Genomic DNA, 22408 nt, shown 5'->3' with positions numbered 1-22408 from the left:
CAGCAAAATTAAGTGGAAGGTACAAAGATTGCCCACATACCTCTTTTCCCCACACATGCGCAGCCTCCCACATTATCAATAATCCCTCCAAAGTGGTACATTTGTTACACTTAATGAACCTACATTGACAAATAATTGTCATCCAGTGTCCATAGTTTACATCAGGGTTCACTCTTGGTGTAGTACATTCCATGGGTTTGGACAAACGTAGAATGACATGCATCTACCATTATAGTATTACAGAGAGTAGCTTTGTTGCCCCCCAAATCCACTATGCTCCACCTATTCATCCTTCTCTCTCCTCTAACTCCTGGCAACAACTGTCCATAGTTTTGCCTTTTCTGGAATGTCACATAGTGGAAGTCATACAGTATGTAGCCCTTTCAGATTGGTTTCTTTCACTTAGTGATATACATTTAAGGCTCCTCCATATCTTTTCATGACTTTTTGCTTAGTCTGGATGTACCATAGTTTATTCATTCATCTCCTGAAGGATATCATTGTTGCTTCCAAATTCCAAAATTTTGGAATTCCAAAAATTCTGAATTTTGACAATTATGAGTAAAGCTGCTATAAATATCCACATGCAAGATTTTGTATAGACATAAGTTTTTTACATTTGGGTAAATACCAAGGAGCATGATTATTAGATCCTGTGTAAGAGTATGTTTAGTTTTGTAAGAAACTGCCAAACTGTCTTTCAAACTAAGTGTAGTACTTTGCAATCCCACCAGCAATTAATCAGAGTTCCTACTGCTCCTCTCCCTCACAGTCCACATACCTCTTTTAAATTTCCAGTCATTTCCCAGTTTCTTCTGATTAATTTTCACAAGTGTCATGATAATTTTTTATACTCTTGAAGCCCCTCTTGAGTTTTCGAGTCCACGTGCCACATTGTAGCTAGGTTATCTTTTAATTGACAAATGTGATGAGGCTCTTAAATCCAAGTACTGCCATTAGTAAGTGGTCTCTCTACTCCTAAATATAATTTCGCATCATATCAGATGACATGAAATGAGAGCACAGAACAACATAAGACATAAAACTGTATGATTTACTCATCACTCTAACTTTATTTCACACCAATACCTGCTTAGGAATTGTCTATTCCCTTTAAAGAAAATGCTTTTTATTGTTTTCTCCCTCTTTTTTTCTTTTTCTTACCATTATCACTAGGCCTCAACTATATTTTCAATAAACTACAAGCTACTTGAGGGCAAGAAATGAATCTTGTTTAAAACAGATGCCTAACATTGAATACAGAGTCTGATGTCTACTATACCTACAGTTTATATTTATTGAATATTAAAATAAATATAAATATGTAAATATAAATAGATTTATTGAATAAATGATATAGATGTATATAAGCATATTTGGAAAATATTTTCTTTCTTCAAAATTAATTTTTAAAAATTTTCCAGTCATGTCCAATAAAATCAACTGCTTCTAAAATTTCAGTTGATTTTTTTGGGACCTTATCAAACTTTACTGTAATATATTGTCTTTTAGATAACTAGATTCAGTTTGGTAAAATTCTATTCCTAATTTTTTCTTAATATTTTCATAAGAAAGAGAGAATGGATATATAAATATGGATATATATATATGTGGATGTTTATATATATATAAAATGTCTTTGCCATGTTAGTATCAAAGTTATGCTGGATACATACATGATTACAAATAATGACTTGTATTGGTTTGTATGTTGAATTCTGTCTGAAATTTATTTCTTCAACATTGGAAGGATATTCTCAGTTAATACAGACTTCTAGCTTGGTCTACAAGGACTTTAGGCAGATCTTTTTTTGGGGGCGGGGGGTGGGGGAGGGATCTATCATTTCTTTTGAGAAGTTTCCTAACAGTCTTCTTTAGCTCATTTGAAGACAGTGTATTTCCATTTAGAACACAGGTTTTTTTTAAAAAGTGTCTGGAAAAATATACAACCAAAATGTTAAAAAAGAGGTCATCGGACTTCCCTGGTGGCGCAGTGGTTGGGAGTCCGCCTGCCGTTGCAGGGGACACAGCTTCGTGCCCCGGTCCAGGAAGATCCCACATGCCGCGGAGTGGCTAGGCCCGTGAGCCATGGCCGCTGAGCCTGCGCGTCCGGAGTCTGTGCTCCGCAATGGGAGAGGCCACATCAGTGAGAGGCCCGGGTACCGCAAAATAAATAAATAAATAAAATTAAAAATTAAAAAATAAATAAAAAAGAGGTCATCTCTGGGCGGCAGTAAGATTAGTAGTAATACTTATATTCTTTTCTGGGCTTTTTAGAGTTTACCAATTTATTACATGTTAATTTTAGAAAATTTGGAAATCACAGAATAATTATTTTAAAAGAAAAAACTAATCTAGATTTTACTAATGATGTTATTCCATATCCAAGACTCAAATGTCGAAAAATGGGGTTAAATGCATTATGCTGAATCCATATAATGAAACACTATGTATTTCCGAAATACAAACAGCAAAATATATTACAAACTATATACCTTTGGGGAAAGAAACAAGATATAAGAAGTTCCTCCAGTGAAAAAGTTATTTTAACTTGGAAAATCTATGAACATGGGACTTCCCTGGTGGCGCAGTGGTTAAGAATCCGTCTGCCAATGCAGGGCACACGGGTTCGATCCCTGGTCTGGGAAGATCCCAGATGCCGCGGAGCAACTAAGCCCGTGCACCACAACTACTGAGCCCACGCGCCTAGAGCCCGTGCTCCACAACAGGAGAAGCCACCTCAATGAGAAGCCCGCACACCACGATGAAGAGTAGCCCCCGCTCGCCGCAACTAGGGAAAGCATGTGCACAGCAATGAAGACCCAACGCAGCCATAAACAAATAAATTAATTTTTTTAAAAGAAAATCTATAAACAGATATACAGGAACATTTCATCAAATATTAACTACTGTATCTTTCTTCAAAGGTTTATCCAAAGACAAAAAATTTCAGAAGACAATATAAGATAGTGGGGCTTCCCTGGTGGCGCAGTGGTTAAGAATCCATCTGCCAATGCAGGAGACATGGGTTCGATCCCTGGTCCGGGAAGATCCCACATGCTGCGGAGCAACTAAGCCCGTGCACCACAACTACTGAGCCTGTGCTCTAGAGCCTGCGAGCTACAACTACTAAAGCCCACGCACCTAAAGCCCGTGCTCTGCAACAAAGAGAAGCCACCACAGCGAGAAGCCTGCGCACCATAATGAGGAGTAGCCCCCACTCACCACAACTAGAGAAAGCCCGCACTCAACAGCAAAGACCCAACGCAGCCAAAAATAAATAAAGAAAATAAAATTTTAAAATATATATATAAGAGTGAATCAGGGGAAGGTTCCTCTTTGAAACATAGCTTCTACAGAGTTTATTTAGTCTTTAGCTTAAAGAAATTGACCTGTAGCGTTTTATCTGGATATTATTTAAGCTTATAAGACAAAGCGTCCTGTGTTCAGGTGAGATCACCTGATTAAGTTACTTCTCTCTTTGAACCAATGAGACTTCCAGTCTCAGCAATACCATCCACAAGCTTCCCTTAACCAACGAAGTCTCCCTTATTAGCAGCTGGGCAAGAGACAACTGCTCCCATTCAGCAGGAAGGCCTATATTCCAAACAATAAAAAGTGTACGTTTACTATCATACTGATTCTTGACTAAAGCTGGCAAACTCTAATGCCTTTACAGAATTTCTAGAATAGTCACTGTCTAGGAAGGTATATACATAAGTTAATTCCTCTTTAGAAACTGTTTATGGTGGTGGTTGGGGGGCAGATATTAAATCCTTTAAGGAGACTGCTTTAGCAACTGAACTTGTAGAAAAGAAACCTGACTGACTTGATTTCACCATTTTGGTACAAAATATGCATAAGAAGTAATTCAAGAATCAAAACTACAAATAAATTTTAAACAACCAAATAAAATCCAGACCTGAGACCTCAACGGCTTTTAAGAGTTCACATGACCCCACCTATAAAAAAAAAAATGTATTGTGTATTTTAAATCTTAAAAGTATTTATGTGGATCCATCATGTCTAGTCTGAAATTATGCCAAATGGCAAGGTTCCAGAAACTAAAATAAAGTTATACTAAGGTGTGTCTCAGAAGGAAAACATAAAAACTCTAACTTTGGCAGGAAGTTACCAAAGTGGCATATCTAAATTAGTAAGCTTTGTTTAAAACACACACACTTTTTTAAAAAGGCACACAAGCCAAAAAAGTTGAGCAAAATTCTTTTTTTTAATAGTTATTATTGCAGTAGCAAATCATATATCCGTTTTCCCAAAAATCTATGTTATAAAATAACTTGAGTTATTTTATACAGAAGATAAGTTGCAAGAAGGAAGAACTCCCGCAAATTATTCCTTTATGGCTAAGGGCAAACATGCAATGCTGAAACTACACAATAAACAGCAGCTGCCATGGGAAGCAAGAAAAAAAAAGACAGGCAGATATTAGTTTGCTGAATGCCTACTAAGTACCAGGTACTTTATTTACATAGGTTCTCGTTTATTCCTAACAAATCTGTGAAGCAGACAGTATTCGCTCCATTATGCAAGTGAAGAAACTGAAGCTCAACAACACTAAATAAGAATTTGTAAAAAAAAAAAAAAAAAAAGAATTTGTGTGACCTGAAGCAAGAATACAGAGCAAAGCAGAATTCTGAAACCAAGTCTACCAGGCTTCATATCCCAAACTCCACCACATTTGGTAACAGTTACTTTGGAAAACAAGGATATCAAATAATCCAGTGTTCTCAGTAAACAGGGTTCTGTAAGAGTTCAACTATTCCTATACCGTTGACCTAAAAATGGTCCCTCTATCTGGCAAGATCCTTCTTCCCCCATTGAGCATATCACAGGAAATCATGACAACCTATTATCCCAGACTATTGGCTACTACACTCTCCCTTCTAAGTGCAACTTTTTAAAAGAATTACCAATAGCCACAGATTTCCACTTCACCAACTATTCACTTCTCAGCCCACCCCAATTTATTTTTTTTAACATTTATTTTTTTAATAAATGTATTTATTTTATTTATTTATTTTTGGCTGCATTGGGTCTTTGTTGCTGCACGCGGGCTTTCTCTAGTTGCCGCGAGCGGGGGCTACTCTTCGTTGCGGTGCGTGGGCTTTTCATTGCAGTGGCTTCTCTTTGTTGCGGAGCATGGGCTCTAGGGGCACGGGCTTCAGTAGTTGTGGCTCGTGGGCTCAGTAGTTGGGGCACACAGGCTTAGTTGCTCTGCGGCATGTGGGATCTTCCCGAACCAGGGCTTGAACCCGTGTCCCCTGCATTGACAGGCGGATTCTTAACCACTGCGCCACCAGGGAAGCCTCCAGCCCACCCCCAATTTAAAAATGGCTTTACATAAGGTTATCAATGACCTTTGTGTAACTAAACTCAATGACACTTTCCAAGTGTTATCTTACTTACATTTCAGGAGAATGTAGACATTGTTACCACTCTCTCCTTGAAGCATTCTCTTCACTTGGCTTTCCAGAAACATTCTCCTGGTTTTTAAAGTGTTCCCTCCCTCTCAGTCTTGGTATTTTTCATTTCCTCCAACCAATCTAAAAAGTTGGTGTTTCTCATAGCTCGGTCCTAAACCTTCTTTCCTTTTCACTTTATAACTTCTTCCTGAGATTTCATCAATTCTCATGACTTCAATTACCATGAATATGACAATGACTCCCAAAAGTCAGACAGTTCCTCTGAGCTTTCGACCCATTTATCCAAACAAGGACTTGATACTTCCTCTTGGAAATTTCAAAGGCACCTTAAACACAACACGCTGAAAATAAAACTCACTATCTCATCTCCACCCCCCTTCCCATCTCAAATGGGTTCTCTCCTAGTGCTCCCCAGCTCAGTTATTACAGAAACCAACGTCTATCCAATTATGCAAGCCACAACTTTCAGAACTATCTTTGACATTTCTCTCTCTCTGACTTCCCACTTTAAATATGTCACCAAAACCTGCCCATTTTACCTCTCAGATACCTCACAAATCCCTTCAAACTTTTCTCCATTTCCACCAGCACCTCTTTACTTTCACTACCATTATCTCATTTGGATGGCTGCAACAGCCTCCTAACTGATCTCCCTAAATCCATTGTTTTCCAGCTTCAATCTATTATTCCTCCCTGCAGCCAAAGTCACCATTTTAAAAAGCTACCCTATCCTCCTTATTCAAAACCCTTTTTATAAACTCGCATAGTACCCATACCTCTCCTTCATAGCACTTATTGGTTCATTTTTATATTTATTTGTGTGATTATATGCATCTCCACTGCCTAAGACAGAGCCTAGCACACAATATGTGAACTAATATTACTGGAATAAACAAATGCCTACTATGTAGTGGACACTGCATCACAGCCAAGGAGAACATACAGATGAACCCAGTCCTTTTCAGATAAAGAAACTGAAGTTGTCAACTTGGGTGATTTACCCTAGTGGTAGGTGATAGAACTAGAATTCAAACTCAGACCAGTATGCTTCCAGTGTCCATATTCTTTAACTTTTATGCATCCTATCAATATAAAATAATTCTGTAAAACTTTTATACATTAGTAAAAATAAATGGAAACTTTTTTTTTTTTTTTTTGCGGTACGCAGGCCTCTCACTGTTGTGGCCTCTCCCATTGCAGAGCACAGGCTCCAGACGCGCAGGCTCAGCGGCCATGGCTCACGGGCCCAGCCACTCCGCAGCATGTGGGATCTCCCCAGACCGGGGCACGAACCCGCGTCCCCTGCATCAGCAGGCGTACTCTCAACCGCTGCGCCACCAGGGAAGCCCTGGAAACTTATTTAGTATCTTGATAACATACAAAATATTTTAATAAAGTTCTGTTGAAATTGCAAGGTAACACCCTAACATTTAAACTGCTTTAAAATAATACAACAGTCCATCCCCCTCTCATTTTGAGTAATCATAGTTTGCACAGATATGATGCTAGCCCCCTCAAAAAGTACCCATTCACCCCCTTTATTATACACAGTACTAATGTGTCTTTATCTCCTATAACATAAACACCTTCTTCTGAATTATATTCAGATAATACACTAAAACATGCCTATGGCTAGCCCCTATATGAGCTATAACATTTCTGCCACAATTGTTTGATGTACCTTACAGTTCAAAATGTCAAACTCTTCTGCTTTTAATTTACAAAATATTCAACCAAGTTATGCTGTCTTCCAATCTCAATATTTCATTCCTTTTTATAAAATTTGATTGATTGATTTTGCCGCACTGGGCAGCTTGTGGATCTTAGTTCCCCAACCAGGGATCGAACCCAGGCCACGGCAGTGAAAGAGCCGAGTCCTAACCACTGGACCGCCAGGGAATTCCCCTCCAATCTCAATATTTCATTCTTAATTATGAAAAGTCTGAGGACATGAAGTAAGGGTAACTATAACAAAATTTTTCCAGCAATCTGCTCTTTTTTCCTAGTAAATTGTAAACATAGGTTGAATTATAGTTGATCAACCTAAAGGACAAATTCCTTACTTCAGGAAATTTAAATTACTATAAATGTGACCCTTAGATTTACCCAACTGAAAATCAGAACCTCCACTACAATCTCTTCACTGGGCAGCAACCTCAGGCCTTGTGAGGTACATCCTCATGATTAATCCTACTGGCCCTCTTCCTCTCAAAGAAGCTTCACCCTCTCCTGACTTCCTCTTGGAAGGTAAAAACAGACTGTAGCAATATTCACTTCTTTGTTTTTTTAAACTTTCCTTTTCCTCACTCTCCTCTTTGCCTCTCTTTTTATCAGAAGAAATTAAGTTAGCCAAAGCCAATATCAGGGCCCTTTGGGCTACAGAGGCTTATGAGTTTAAAATTTCAGTCACAACTACTCAGTGTTTTTAAGTGTAAGTTTTAAATTATTAGCAAACAAAATATGACTCTTAAATAGGACTCAATTTTGTCAAGATTTTCTTACAACTTCGGCCATGGTATTTTAATTATGATGTACATATTTCTAATTGGTGGTGGGTTTCCAGGGCTACAGGATAGACAAAATTCCTTAACTGTTCAATGATAGCTATATCCCAATGCCCTACGTAGTAATGAATCATTCTGCCAGCTACAGCTAAACAGTAACATTAAGGTCTCACCATTCCAATCATAAACTGGCTAACAAACTGCAAGACTAGTACTGAGGAAAACACAAACATAATCCTAGATAATGTTATTATTTTATTTCAAAGAACATCTCTCTCCTATTTACTATTCTTAAAGTCACTGGAATAGAATATAGCACAGGTAGATATAAAGTTAGAACAGATTCCCCTGGAATTTCAGATCTTTGCCAAAAGAATTTGAGTCTTAGCCGAAGACAAATTGCTGTTGATACAGATGACAATCTCCTGATAATAAGCAGACTAGGTTAGAATTGTGGTTTCTTTCTTTTTTCGTTTTTTCTTTTTAATTTGATAGTAGGTGGACATTATTCTTTATCTTATTTTAAACTGAAAATCTTCCTTCACTGAAATTTCAGTGAGTCTGACCAAATTATATTTTGCTTTGGCTTCTCAAGGTAGCATATGTTACCATTTCTCACAATATGGCTGACATAAGAGTAACCAACTAGTTGCAAGATTTCATGAGCCATTTGGTCACTGATAAAGTCATATACCTATGTGTGGCAAAAGAAGAGACTCAAGAAGGGGCCTACTTTACTTTGTATCAGGGCCCATTTTTCCTATATCACTACTTCCTGGATACTTCAATCAGTCTTCAGCTTTTTCCTATTTTCTTCTGACAACACTCACTGCCTTCATGGCCAGGCTAGATTTATAATTGATCTCCTGCAAGTCTGCTGCAGTTGCTCAAAATGCCCCATTTACCATGTGCTCTTTGTTTTCCTACCCTGAGTCCAGTGGTATCAACTGCTCCAACATATTCTGCAGCTACTGACTCTCCTTAATAAGCAAGGTGTGCTCACCCCTATGATCCAGAGAGATAGGCAAGGCAGATATTCTTCTCACTATAATTTACATATAAGTAGACGAAGGAGCCCAAGTGATCTTGCCCATGTGATCAGAGAGAGTAGCAGAAGCAAGACTAGAATTTGACTTCCAAGCCAACCTCTTTCACTACCAGACCACACTCTGAACCCTTTAAAAAAAGTTACATAAACAAAATTGTTATTCAGTGAAAAATCATCCACAATGTCAAATCCTAATGCAAAAACTTATCTTCTTAAAAGCTATTTATTAGATTTGGTTAGTAATTAAACTATATTCAATGGCAGAACTTAGAATCTCTCATATTAATGTAGATATCCAACACTAGCTATAAAGTTGAGTATTACCCATAACTTGCCTAACAAGTTTTGATAACAATCACAAATTAAGAGACCTTTTCTCCAACTGGGCCACTGGGTTAGGCACAGACAATATTTGAGAAGGAGCATATTCAAAATTCCTCTCTTGTATCAATGCCATTTAAAAAAAAGTAAAATACAATAAACATCACTTGCTTCTGCTGCACTGCATAACTATGCTAGGTATATTTTCTAAATCAAATTGGGATGTCATTTGAAAAAGTGTGGGTTTTTTTAATAGTTTTTTTAAGAAAAATATTATAGAAGTATGACTTTAAATTACATTTAGTCATAGATTTAACAAACTGCCTCTATGAAGAAGACTGTTACCTAAAATTAGGACTATCCAAGAACACTGCAGATGGATGTGATCACTATATACATTTATTTTTTAAACTCTATGGAAAGAAAACAAGGAAAACTTCTTATTGATCAAGAGAAGTTATAAGAACTGGTTATGTTTAGCTGTATTGCAGCTGTACTTCAACGTGTATTGCAAGTTATTAGCTTTTGACCAGTTTATATTCAAAAAATAAAATCTTCATGTTTTAAAATGTGAGTACTCAGAGAACTTATGGCTATCTCAACCATGCCATTCACACACACCTTTGTTTATTCCTATTTCTAGTCTGCTCTTCTCTCTACAACCACAAACATTCGTTTGGGTACTTTGTCTATGAGCTGTGGGAATATTGCTTACCTAGAAGTAAAACGAGAAGATCTGAGTAAGGTATCTGATTCCAGAAAGAAACAGGTTAGAAGTAATCAAACATCTCCCATAGTGATCTGGGCACTAAAAACTGAAATACGAACCAGGTTCCAATTTAAATGCTATTTAAACTGAAGCTAGAACTACACTAAATAATGTTCCAAAAGAAAAGTCACCAGCACATGGTATCAAATTTAAATAACAGACTGGGTCAGTGGTACTACATTGGTTTATTAACTTAACAATGATAACAACAATAGCCCAGGCAAGGAATATGCTAAACACTTCACATACACTGTCTCATACATTATCTCATCTAATTTCACAGCACTATGAGGAAGACACTATTATCATCATCTTTTTCCTCATTAGATGACAAAACTCACGGAGAGTTGAAGCAACCTGCCCAACGTCGTACAGTTAGTAATAGATGGAGTGAGAATTCCAACCCCAGAAGAGTGGCTGCCTCAAGTCTATTGCCTACTCACTCAGGCAACAAATATCTGAATGCCTACCATGTGCCACGCACTTTCTAAGCACCAGTATTACAGTGTTTCCACCCAGTAATAAAGATGGATTCTGAGCTATCTACAGGAATTATTTCCAGAATTTAGCACTAGCCAAAAGTGATGTTCCCAAAGGTTTACAGTACCTCTGCTGGAAAGTAAAAGCAGTGGTCTCAGGAGAAACTATTTTGAAATACAGACAGATTTCATTCAAATTCCTACTTCTCTCCCCTTACAGTGCTCTCTGTACCTCTTGGGGATGGAGACCTATCTCACTCATTCTTAGTAACCTAAGTGCTGTGACATATCAGGCACTCAACTTACCATACAGTATTGTCATTGTTTGTTATGAGTCTGTCTTCCAGAGTAAGCAAGAAGCTATTTGAGATCCATGGGTTTTGTTTTATTTTTTCACCCATTTTGTATTACCAGTGCTAGGGCATACAATGAGGCTAATACCATAGGCTAATACCATACAGTTCTGTGATGATTCATCAGTTTATGTAAAACATTTACCAAAGGCTCATTTATTCATTCAATAAAGAACATTTTTCTTCTCTTCTTCTCATTTACCTCAAGCACCTAAGCAGCCAACCCATCTCTCTTCCTGCTGACGTAAATGAACCAAAAGGCAAGGCAGAACCTGGCTTAACAAGCTGCCAATTAACTCAAGAGCTCATCCGCTACACATTTCCTATATGTCATTTTCCTGGGCGCTCCACCCTGAAAAAAGACTCAGGAAACATTTCCAAGCAGTGACAACTGAGAACTAAACCATGAGGCTCTAACTATATCTGCTGGAATGAGTTACGAAAGGTGACTCTAAACTCTATACACATGACTCATGTGAAATGCAATGAAGGATAAAGGTCTCCTTTACTGGGTAGAAATGCCTATGACAACAACGTATTTGAAGAAAAAGTCTGTGGGTATGTTACTGAACAGTGCAAATCAGTTACATCTTCCAGTATGATATACCCTCCTAGCAAACGCTTAGTAGTTATTACACGTTTGACTTATGAAAAATTAAAGTGCCTCCTCTGGACAGCAGACGCACGCTCAAAACATGATAAGCAGAAACTGACTCTGCAGCAACATCGTATAGAATAAAGATAGTCATAAAACATTTAGGCCACCTAAAATAACCACTGCTTTTACAGCCAATTAATTCCCTCAGTCCTTCATTCCTCACCCTCTTCATTTCTCAAATCTGGACCAGTCAATCTGAATTCAAAAGTTATAATCCTTGGGCTTCCCTGGTGGCGCAGTGGTTGAGAGTCCACCTGCCGATGCGGGGGACGCGGGTTCGTGCCCCGGTCTGGGAGGATCCCGCATGCCGTGGAGCGGCTGGGCCCGTGAGCCGTGGCCGCTGGGCTTGCACGTCCGGAGCCTGTGCTCCGCAACGGGAGACACCACGGCAGTGAGAGGCCCGCATACCTCAAGAGAGGAAAAAAAAAAAAAAAGTTATAATCCTTAAAAATGCATTTCCCAATTCCCAACCATACCACTTCTTACCTGAGTTACACTGGGAGTTTCCCAACTGCTCTAGGCCTTAGTTCCATCATCTACAGAACGAAGATGAACAAGCTATCCTCCCTGAGCACGTTTTTGAGAGACCTCACAGCCACACAGGGCCTAGTGAGCACTAAGTAAATGCCAGTTATTATTATTATCCACTCTGACATTTAGAAAAAAGTTACAAAATTCACTATTAAGAATATCATGGATACATACTATATTCCAGCCACACTGGCCTCTTTTCTGTTACAAATGCCCTTTGCCCCTTTAGCCCTTAACGCCTGCTCTTCCCTATGCCTGGAATCATCTTCCAGCTCCTCCATGACCAACTTACTTTCATCCTTAAATCTGAAATCAAAAATGCCCTCGTCAGGGCTTCCCTGGTGGCGCAGTGGTTGAGAATCCGCCTGCCGATGCAGGGGACACGGCTTTGTGCCCCGGTCCGGGAAGATCCCACATGCCGCGGAGCGGCTGGGCCCGTGAGCCATGGCCGCTGAGCCTGCGCGTCCGGAGCCTGTGCTCCGCAACAGGAGAGGCCACAACAGTGAGAGGCCCGCATACCACCAAAAAAAAAAAAAAAAAATGCCCTCGTCAGAGAAGCCTTCCTTGAGATTGCCACCCTCCAACATCTCACTCTCTTCTAATCTTGTTTTCATTCTTCCATGGCATTCACAAACATCTGTAATTGTCTTACATTATTAGTATAGAGACCTTACCTATCTTTTTCACAGTGATAATTACAGCTCCTAGCATTGTACTAAGCACATAATAGCTAATGAATAAATAAATGAAGGATGTTGCAAAGTCAGATATTTTAAAAACTTAACATTGTGTTAAACACAACATAAAAAATAGTATCAGGTTAACATATGTCAAAATAAATATCTGAGGGAATTCCGTGGAGGTCCAGTGGTTAGGCCTCCATGCTTCCACTGCAGGGGGCCTCAGTTCGATCCCTGGTCAGGGAACTAGGATCCAATAAGCTGCGTGCCATGGCAAGCAAGCAAGCAAGCAATAAATAAATAAATAAAACCTGATTGGAAAACAGGGGTAAGAGGGAGAGGGGGTATAAAGAGGTATTACACAATAGCTTTTTCTTTGTTGCCTGCTCAACTACAGATAGGAATTCAAACAATAGAATTTACACAAATGAGGATGCACAATTAAGGTCATTCAAAAAATTTAGGAATATTAAGTCTACTTTTTTACATGGTCACTCAATCATTTCCAAGGCCTGGGCAATAAAAACAGTGAAGGTGACCAGAGTGTGGCTAACTCCATTTTCCTGATTAAGCTGAAATTCAGGACTTAACCACTGTATAAAGTAACAGTTTTTCCATTTGTTTAATTACATTCTACCACAGACTATACAGATCGATTTCTACCACAGCTGGGATTACCACTACCTGAAGATCATATATGTGGTTTTTACATGTGACTGATAAAACACTACTATTTCAAGATGTTCTGTAAGCTTCAAAGACATTCCATGAGTACTCATGGGAAACGGTTTAAAGTTTGTGTTTTTGTCCCTATTACAAAACGATGTTGATGTTATTTTTACTAAAATAATGATGTTGCTATAGTAGGATTATAGATGATTAATTTTATTTGACAAACATATTGTGCACATTAAGTGCAAGGCACTGCTCTAAACCCTTTATATATTGACTCATTTAAGCCTCACAACAACCATACAAGGTAGGTACTTCTATCATTACACAGCTGAGGCAACAGAGGCACAAAGAGGAAATTTGCCCAAGGTCACACAGCTAGTAAATGGAGGAGCTGGAATGTGAACCTAGGCAGTCTGGATCCAGAGTCCGTCACTACACTGTGCTGTCTATCTAATGTTTTAAAGAAAAAGTCATTCCCAATGTTAGAGTAGTTTCAGTTAAGTAAAAAACAACTCTGAGCCATCTGGGCTTTAAACCTAGACAGCAAGAAGGTTGAAGGGAAGAAGGAAAGCAGGCTGGAGTGGAAAAAGTGAAAATGAAAAATAAGGTAAGTAGAAAAAGAAGAGGGCCAAAAAGAAAGAAGAAAGTTACTTGTAACCACTGCTCATAATATCTGAATGAACACTTTTTCATAAAGAAAATAATAAAAGAGGCAAGACAGTGTCCATATAATCCCTAACTAGCTTATTACATAGACTGTATATTTCCCTCTCATGTGCTGAATTAAGCCACCTAAGTTAGGAGGAAACAAACAATTAACATTCCAAAATCCTTTCCATAAAACTGAAGCTACAAGTTAACTGGTTCACTTAAAATGTGGGTGTTTAATGACTTACTACCAACTTCTTTTTTAGCAGGGTAAACAGTAACAATTTAAACTTTAATTTCTTATCAAAAAGAATTAGAATAATTCCACAAGCTAAGTAACACATAGGAAACTTTGGTAGAACTCAGCCAAAAATGACTAAACAAGAAAGAAATTAATAAAGATTCATAGCATGTCCATGAGTTTCCAAAAGGATGTAATTCAAAAAGAATATAAAGGAAAAAATTACTTTTCATAAAAGCTATAGAGGGGAATGCTCTCTGAATATTTCCATACTCTATTCCAAGCAAGGTAAATTTAAGTTTAAAGTCAACTGTATAAAACCAACTAGAGCCAAATACTATCAATTTCCTCCAGGCCTCTGCTTTTGTTCCAAACTAGCCATTTAAAGGTAGAAAAAGGGGCTTCCCTGGTGGCGCAGTGGTTGAGAGTCCACCTGCCGATGAAGGGGACACGGGTTCGTGCCCCCATCCAGGAAGATCCCACATGCCGCGGCGTGGCTGGGCCCGTGAGCCATGGCCGCTGAGCCTGCACGTCCGGAGCCTGTGCTGCGCAACGAGAGAGGCCACAACAGTGAGAGGCCCGCATACCGCAAAAAAAAAAAAAAAAAAAGGTAGAAAAAGCCTTGCAACAGGAGGCCAGTCTGACCCAAGAATATACCAGTTTGACAAATTTTTGTTCATCTTTTGAGATTCCTTCTCTCTCTCTGTGGCTGAGAGGAAAGAGAACAGTTACATAAAACAGAGAAACAAGCACAGTAAACTTTCATCAGAAGCAAAAGAAGTTTGCTGAATAGAAGTTAACAGAAGTTGAAATGGCAAGTAGGATAGGCACTATGTCCTATTTATTTATTTACCTCTTTGGTATCTAACAGAATGCCCAGCACCTACTAGATAAGAAACAAATACATGAGTGAATTCACCCAATAATGAGTGAATGAACAAATAAATGTCAGGAGAAAAGGGAAGGCTGCAGACTATTTAGCAAGTGAGACCCTTTCATTAAGTATTTGATTTTTACTTGAGAAAGGGGCCCAGATTCAGGGTCAGGAAAGGGAGCACTCGTGAGGGGTACTACTTAAGGGGCAGGATGATGTCAGCATAATTACTGGAGAAGAATAAGTAACAGGGATTCCACAACCACCTATGGCTGCCAATGTTTTTTGCTGCCACATTTTCCCCTAAATTTATTGACTCTGATTTGGCATAATGGTGATACCACGTTTGCAGCATGCTGAGGTAACTATGACCCACTCCATTACAAGAAAGCCAACGTTGGAGCTCACGAGTTGCTGTATCACCTGCTATTATACGAAACTGTAACTGGTGTCAAGTGCAGAAAGGGAAGTTACCTCAGATCTGTTTGGACATAACATGAGTATTATCAGTAGCGCCCTGGAGAAAAAACAGCACATCCAAATAAGGTTTTCAAGAGAGAATTTAATGAAGGAATAATCTTCAAAAGTATAGGCAGGGTTTAGGGAAAGCAGAAGGGGATGGTGGAATACTCCCACACCAGCAACATGAGAAAGTCATTATCATCTCTAGGCCTAAAGGGGCAAGTGAAGGGTTACCAGAACCCAGAAAGATCTGTAACTGTAGCTGGCTGGCACAGAAGGCCACTGAATAGAAGCTGTGACCTACTCACAAAACACAGAACAGCTCTGGCAACACAAATCCAGCAGGAGTAAACTGGCTCTTCCAGGCCTCCTGCTCTTGTCCCATTGGTCCAGGCCAACCAGAAACCAAAAAGCAAGAGCAGGGTGGAGAAAAGATCTGAAGGGGCAAAAGGAGAATATACAATACAGAAGGATATTCCAAATGACCGCCACCCAGCAAAACACAGACACATAAAAAGGCTTTGCCAGTTCCACCCAAATCTTCTAGGCATCATGAGAACCTGCAAAAAAGTTATAAACACAGGTACTTATTTGGGTTCCCACTGCCCTATATCAAGTTGAGGAAGAAAAAAAAAAGATTCTAAGAGTAGTCCTAGGTCCTAGGTAATTTTTGTCATTTCTGCATCTCTAAGAATAAACAGACAACCCTTTTATCTATAATGGATCACATCTAGAGCAACTCTCTTCTTTGTACTCAAAGGCCATCTATTCCATACCTTCATTATTACACTTATCATGATGTGTTGTGACTCTTGTTTGTTTCTCCCTCATTAGACCCTGAACTCCTTTAGGGCACAGATTGTCTTATTCATCTTTGTATCCCTAGCATTTAACATGAACTTGGAACAGAATTAGCCTTCAATCAATGTGCACTGAATCAATTAGTGGACTCAGTGTCCATTAACTGGCAGCCTAATGCCAGGGTGCATAAAATCTAGAATGACCCTCAGCAATTAAACACTAATAAGTTTTATTCAGGACATAGTTTAAAACATTGAGCAAAAACACAGCTTTTCCATTCTCTATAGAACAGCTTTTCTTGTGTGCTCAGATGGTATTTATGGCCTTTTCTACAATCATAGAACTCATTATCAAAAGAGCCAGAGAAAGATGGCAAGACCATGCTCCATCTCAGAAAGGAATCAAATATACATCATCTCTCAAAATTCTCACTCTTCTTCCAAGAATTGACCAGATCCACTAAAGGAACTAATAATCTGGGTATATTATATGGAGGAACTCACATTTCCCAGCGGTGATAACACTGATTTGGGGTAGAAACGCATATACACATGTGCGCGCATGCACAACCCACACACACCCCCACAAGCATGTTTAACTATCACTTCAACAGACGTCACCTTCTGTAATATTATAAAGTAACCATGTAACACAATCACATAACATCAGCACATCAAATGGATACACTATATGATGTTGGGTGACCATTAACAGAACCTGGAACATATTCACATTATAATTATGAATCACTTTTACATAACCCTGTACTTATGAAGTGCTTAATCATCTTTTTGTTGCTATAGTCAAATCTCACCTGTAGTTCTCCAAAGAAAAAGAAAAAAGTTAATGCCAAGTTGATAACCCTCTTTGAGCTACCACGATTTTAGGCCGCCAATCTCCTGCTGTCAGTAAGATGAATGAAAACCAAATTTAAAATTTGGTTTAAAGTGGACCCTTAGACTCCACTAGAAAGGTGAGTTTGCTATAAAAATATATTATCTCCAAAAACTTAGCATGAAAATGCTTTGTATCTCTAGCATCACTGTTCTCCTTCACTGCTGCTTGTAATGGAGTGTTGATACTGTTAAATCTAATGTCATCGTATATACCAAATTAAAATAACACTTCACTTTCTATTTAGGAATAGGGAATTCTGGGCTTATCTTGACAATACACTGAATTACTTTAAAACTCTAGTAACACAAGAACAGATAAAATGTGTTTCAAATAGATCGGTATAAGTATCTGATACTGATACTAAATGCGTAAGTCCCCAAAACAAGCTTTTTCCAAAACCATCAAAGATACTTAAAATCATAAACACAATTTTATCTTTTTTGAGAGCTGTCATAAATTCTGCAACTGTTAGGCCCATGTAGCAATAAAATTACCCTTACCTCTATAGGACAATTATGTGATGTTTCCATCATATTGAAAATATAGACTGCAAGAACCTACAATTTATAAAGTTGTACTGCATATAGGTTCCTCCATTATACATGAATTAAAACAAAACAAAACATAGATTTACCATATGGCTTTCTGTTTAATAACACTGAGCTACCTAAGAGCAGTATTATGTTTCATCTATCCTGGTTCAGTGTTTGGCCCAAAGAGAAAACATGACTTTTGTTTCATAAATTACCAACTCCCACAAGGTAGGAAAAGGAGAAGTTTATGTATAATTCTGACAATACACAATATGTGGCAATGACAGAATAATATCCAATATATTAGAATTATCAAAGTTACTTATGACTAAACATTTTCCTCTCCCTTCACTATAATATAAATGAAGTTTAACAAACCTCCACTAATATTCAGTACAAGTTAAAATACATTTTTAAATATAACATCTTTACCAAGGTAAGCTTTTCACTGAAAATAAATTTGAATATATTTAATGTAATTATGAATATGTCCGGACATCTGAAAGGATCACTTGTGCTTCTATAAAAATAGTGTTCCAAAATCGTGTTTCCCTTTCCTGAACTGAATTCCTAAAATTCACTGTGGAGCTATACAGTAAGTGTCTTCGTAAACAATAAAGATGTTTCATAAATAAAAAAGAGATTTTTCCTCAAAAAACAGGTAACAGAATTTGTAAAACTTCGGCAAGACTGCAAGCACCTAAATGGTCAGGTTTGAGGCAAGAGAGTGGAATACTGGATTAAAACCGGGGAAAATTTCCTATCACTGAAAAGCCATTATGCAGACCTGCATCTAGGATGCTGAAGTCACAGCCCTGCAACCAACGCTGAGAACTTGCCAATACCATTACTTCGATACTCAACCATGAGTAGGACTACCCAAACATAGAGCAGGTCTTCTTGTTGTCGTTTTTTCCATAACATATAAATAGTTCAAAGATACTGCCTTACACAATACATACTGAAAAGGTGAAAATCTCTCCTCCCAACGCCTATCCCTTAGCCAAATGACTTCTATTCTTTCTCGTCAAAATAAAAGAGCAACTGGCAACCAGAAGACCCACAACTGAACTCTTCTGTCAGAAAGACAACGCCAAATTTGCTGCAGCCAAAGAAATGTCTAGTGCTACTTCTGGGCTCTCACAGGAGATGGAAAGCTACACAATGGCAAGGTCTGTGCAGAGAAGGACACAGCAGGTCTGGGGCACACCATCCCCACTCCAGCCCCCAAAAAGCAACGTTCTTCAAACCTATAGGCAGAAACCTGGCATCATCACAACCACTTACAGCCTGACAATTTACAAGCTGGTAACACCTTCTAATTAGGAGAGTTCTAATCTTTAATAGACGCAAAGGTAAACGGCTTCCCACAAATAAGATAAACCTGGCACTGGCGCCAGTTACTGAGAACCCCCAATGCATCAGACCTCCCGTTTCGCTACTGAACCTGATGAGCCAGTGACCAGCCTTCCCTACAGCCGAGAGGGGAAGAGCCCACCCTCCGGGCTGGGAGTGGAAGGGGAAACAGAGGACAGAAGAGCAAGGGATGGAGCGCAGAGGTGTGAACAGCGTCCAAGCAAGGTGGGCTCAGCGCACCGCCGGGCGACAAACAGCAGCGGCCACGCGGGAGCCGGGGTGCGGGCTGCGAAGCGGGGTCCCCGGGCTGCGGAAACCGCCCCCAGCGTCTCGCCCGGCACGGCTCGCGCGTCAGGCACACACACACCCCCACCCCACGCCCGTCCGCGGCTCTCGCCTAGTCCCCTCCCAGCGGACACACACCCGCAACCCACCGGTGCACCCACACCCCGGGCTCGCGCGCACACGCCCCTCCGGCCGGCGGCGCGTACGTACCCAGCAACACGCAGAGCACATCGAGGGCCACGTACGGCAGCCGCGTCTTGTCAAACATGGTCTCGGCGCGGGCGGCAGACGAGGCACCCGATTCACGAGACCGGGCCGGGGACTGGCGACGGCTCCTCCCAGCCGGGGTAGAGCAGCCGAGGGCTGACGGGGACCCTGCGGCGTTCTGACGGGCAGCAATGGCGCCCGCGACCCCTTCCCTCACAGCTCCCGCAACCACTCAGTCGGGGCCGAGAGGCTCGTGTGCCAGCCGCGGCGGGTCCGTTGCCTCAGGCCCTCCTCGGTCGGCCGTGGCCCGCCCCGGCCGCTCGCTGTCCAGATCCAGACGCCGTCTCCAACGGGCGGGGCGTCCGGGCTCGTGCTTTAAGGATGGGGACCGGTAGGGAGGAGGAACACGGGCTCGGCCCCTCCCGCGGGGCAGCGCGGGACCCGCCTGCGCGCGGCCTCGCGGGCTGGGGGAGCGCGGCAGAGGCGGGGCGGCCAGTGAGGGGTGACGGGGCGGGGCCGGGGAAACACCAGGCCGGGGCGCGCCAGCCAATCGGCGCCTCTGGCCCCGCCCCGCCCGACCTGCGCAGCCCGCCCCTCAAGTGGGCCGCGCGGCGGACGGGCGGAGCGTGGGGTCACCTCCCGTGTGGTGCGAGGGGTGTTGCTCAGATCCATTTTCTGCCAGTGGTCGCCCAACCTGGCCTCCGCATCCCTGGCCGCCGGTCATTGCTGACTCGGGGGGAGAACTGGACTCTCGACCCTGGCTGCCTGCCAGCTCTCCTCATGGGGATTGGGTAATAAAGAGGAACGGGGTAGTCAGTGACAAAGACTCTCTCCCTATCCAAACTTTAGCCAGGCTCCTCCGAGCCCTCTACTCGCCTGGGCCTCCATTGAGGCCTTCGAATCTGGCAGGGCAGAGCCCCGTATTGGCGTGAATTCTGCTAAGTCATCCCTGTACCCTTGGTATCTGGTTACTTTTCATATGTGATCAAATTCCTTTATACGTAAGTCCTTTAATATATAAGTCCTTGGCCTGCCTTTAATCAGGAATCCCCCTACCCTTAATGTTTTCTCTTAATTTTCCATCCACTAACCCGCTCACTCTGCTTGTCTGTTGGCTGTAATAAACTCCCAGATGTCTTTGCTGTATTCGGAGTTGAGCACAATTGCTTTCTCCTGTTGCAAGTTATGACCCCCTATTGCAATAGTTTGGAATAAAGTCTTCCTCACCACTTTAGCAAGTGTCAGAATGAGTTTTCTTTATTCCTCTCACCCCTGATTCCAGGAGGACCCTAGCAAAATTTAGTAATCTCATTTTCCTAACCTGTAAAATTGGGATGTTGATAATCCCTGCTCTGTGTTCTAGTCAAAAAGTGATAAAGCCCAGAAAAAATACACATGAAAGTGTTTTCTAAAAGCTTAAACCCTCTACAGATGTTAACCATTGGTATCTCTCCTCCTCATTCATAAGATGTGAGACAAATTGAAAACTGTTACCTAGTACTTCTGACTTTGCCTGCAAAACAGTCATAAAATGAGTGGAGAGATACTATCACCCTCAGGGAATCTGAAGATCTTGCCCCAAGTGATCCCCCAACAAGCAAAAAAATGTATTTGAAGAAGCATGTTTTTCTTTAAAAAGAATGTGAACATTGGATTTCACCTTTTGTTTGAATATCTTCTGAAAGCTTTAAACACTTTACACCTGAGAAGGATGTGCCATTGTTTATTCTCTGACTTCCCTTACTTCCAGAGTTACAGGGACCCCAAATTGCAAGGCCACAGTGAATTGAACTTACTTGTGGTATGTAAGTATTTGGCATGTGTTGATTAGGTGAATATCGTGATAGAAGTGTGTTGGTGTATAGGAGGCACGCAAGGGGACAGGGTGTTCATCTGGGAGCTCTGGAAACTTCACAGGAAGGTGAGAGTTACATTGTTCTTTCCTGTCTCTCCCACACCAACAGCCATTTTCTTAGGTGAGAAGCTAGTAAAGGTGACAGTTAATATATTAAGACATGTTTTCCCTTTGGAGGAGTTACAAATAATAGCTTTAAAAATAGATCAACAGAGAATTAATTCCCTGGCGGTCCAGTGGTTAGGACTCCATGTTTTTGTTTTTGTTTTTAATAATCCAATCCCATGCAATTTTATTTATTCTGGGCTCCTGCAAGAGGGGCTATTTTATTTATTTATTTTTTAAGATTTTTAGAAATTTCATGTAACGTCTGAAACATTTATATTAACATATTTCCATACAAATAACCCAAAGAAAGTTTAGTATTAGTTGTTTTTTCTGTTTGTTTGTACTGCAGGTTCTTATCAGTCATCAATTTTATACACATCAGTGTATACATGTCAATCCCAATCGCCCAATTCAGCACACCACCATCCCCACCCCACTGCGGTTTTTCCCCCTTGGTCTCCATACGTCTGTTCTCTACATCTATATCTCAACTTCTGCCCTGCAAACCAGCTCATCTGTACCATTTTTCTAGGTTCCAAATACATGCGTTAATATATGATATTTGTTTTTCTCTTTCTGACTTACTTCACTCTGTATGACAGTCTCTAGACCCATCCACGTCTCAATAAATGACTCAATTTCGTTCCTTTTTATGGCTGAGTAATATTAGGACTCCGTG

General features: G+C 40.4%; 1 protein-coding gene across 2 annotated transcripts in view; it reads right to left on the bottom strand.

Moving 5' to 3' along the window:
* The window catches only part of PLPP1 (phospholipid phosphatase 1), a 119726-nt gene extending 99499 nt beyond the window's left edge, over positions 1–20227 (bottom strand). Inside the window, exon 1 of one of the 2 annotated variants that reach the window (XM_027101115.1) lies at positions 19770–20227. In XM_027101115.1, coding sequence (XP_026956916.1) covers positions 19770–19827 — 58 coding nt within the window. In that variant the 5' untranslated portion in view covers positions 19828–20227. The remainder of the gene's footprint in view (positions 1–19769) is intronic. The other variant, XM_027101114.1, reaches the window with a different exon arrangement.
* Positions 20228–22408: the final 2181 nt, after the last annotated feature.

The sequence above is a fragment of the Aethalodelphis obliquidens genome, unplaced genomic scaffold, assembly GCF_003676395.1.
Source record: "Aethalodelphis obliquidens isolate GAN/ISIS:26980383/991018 unplaced genomic scaffold, ASM367639v1 scaffold4, whole genome shotgun sequence".
NCBI lineage: Eukaryota > Metazoa > Chordata > Mammalia > Artiodactyla > Delphinidae > Aethalodelphis > Aethalodelphis obliquidens.
Note: the sequence above shows the minus strand (reverse complement) of the source record. Positions and strands in the feature narration are given on the sequence as shown.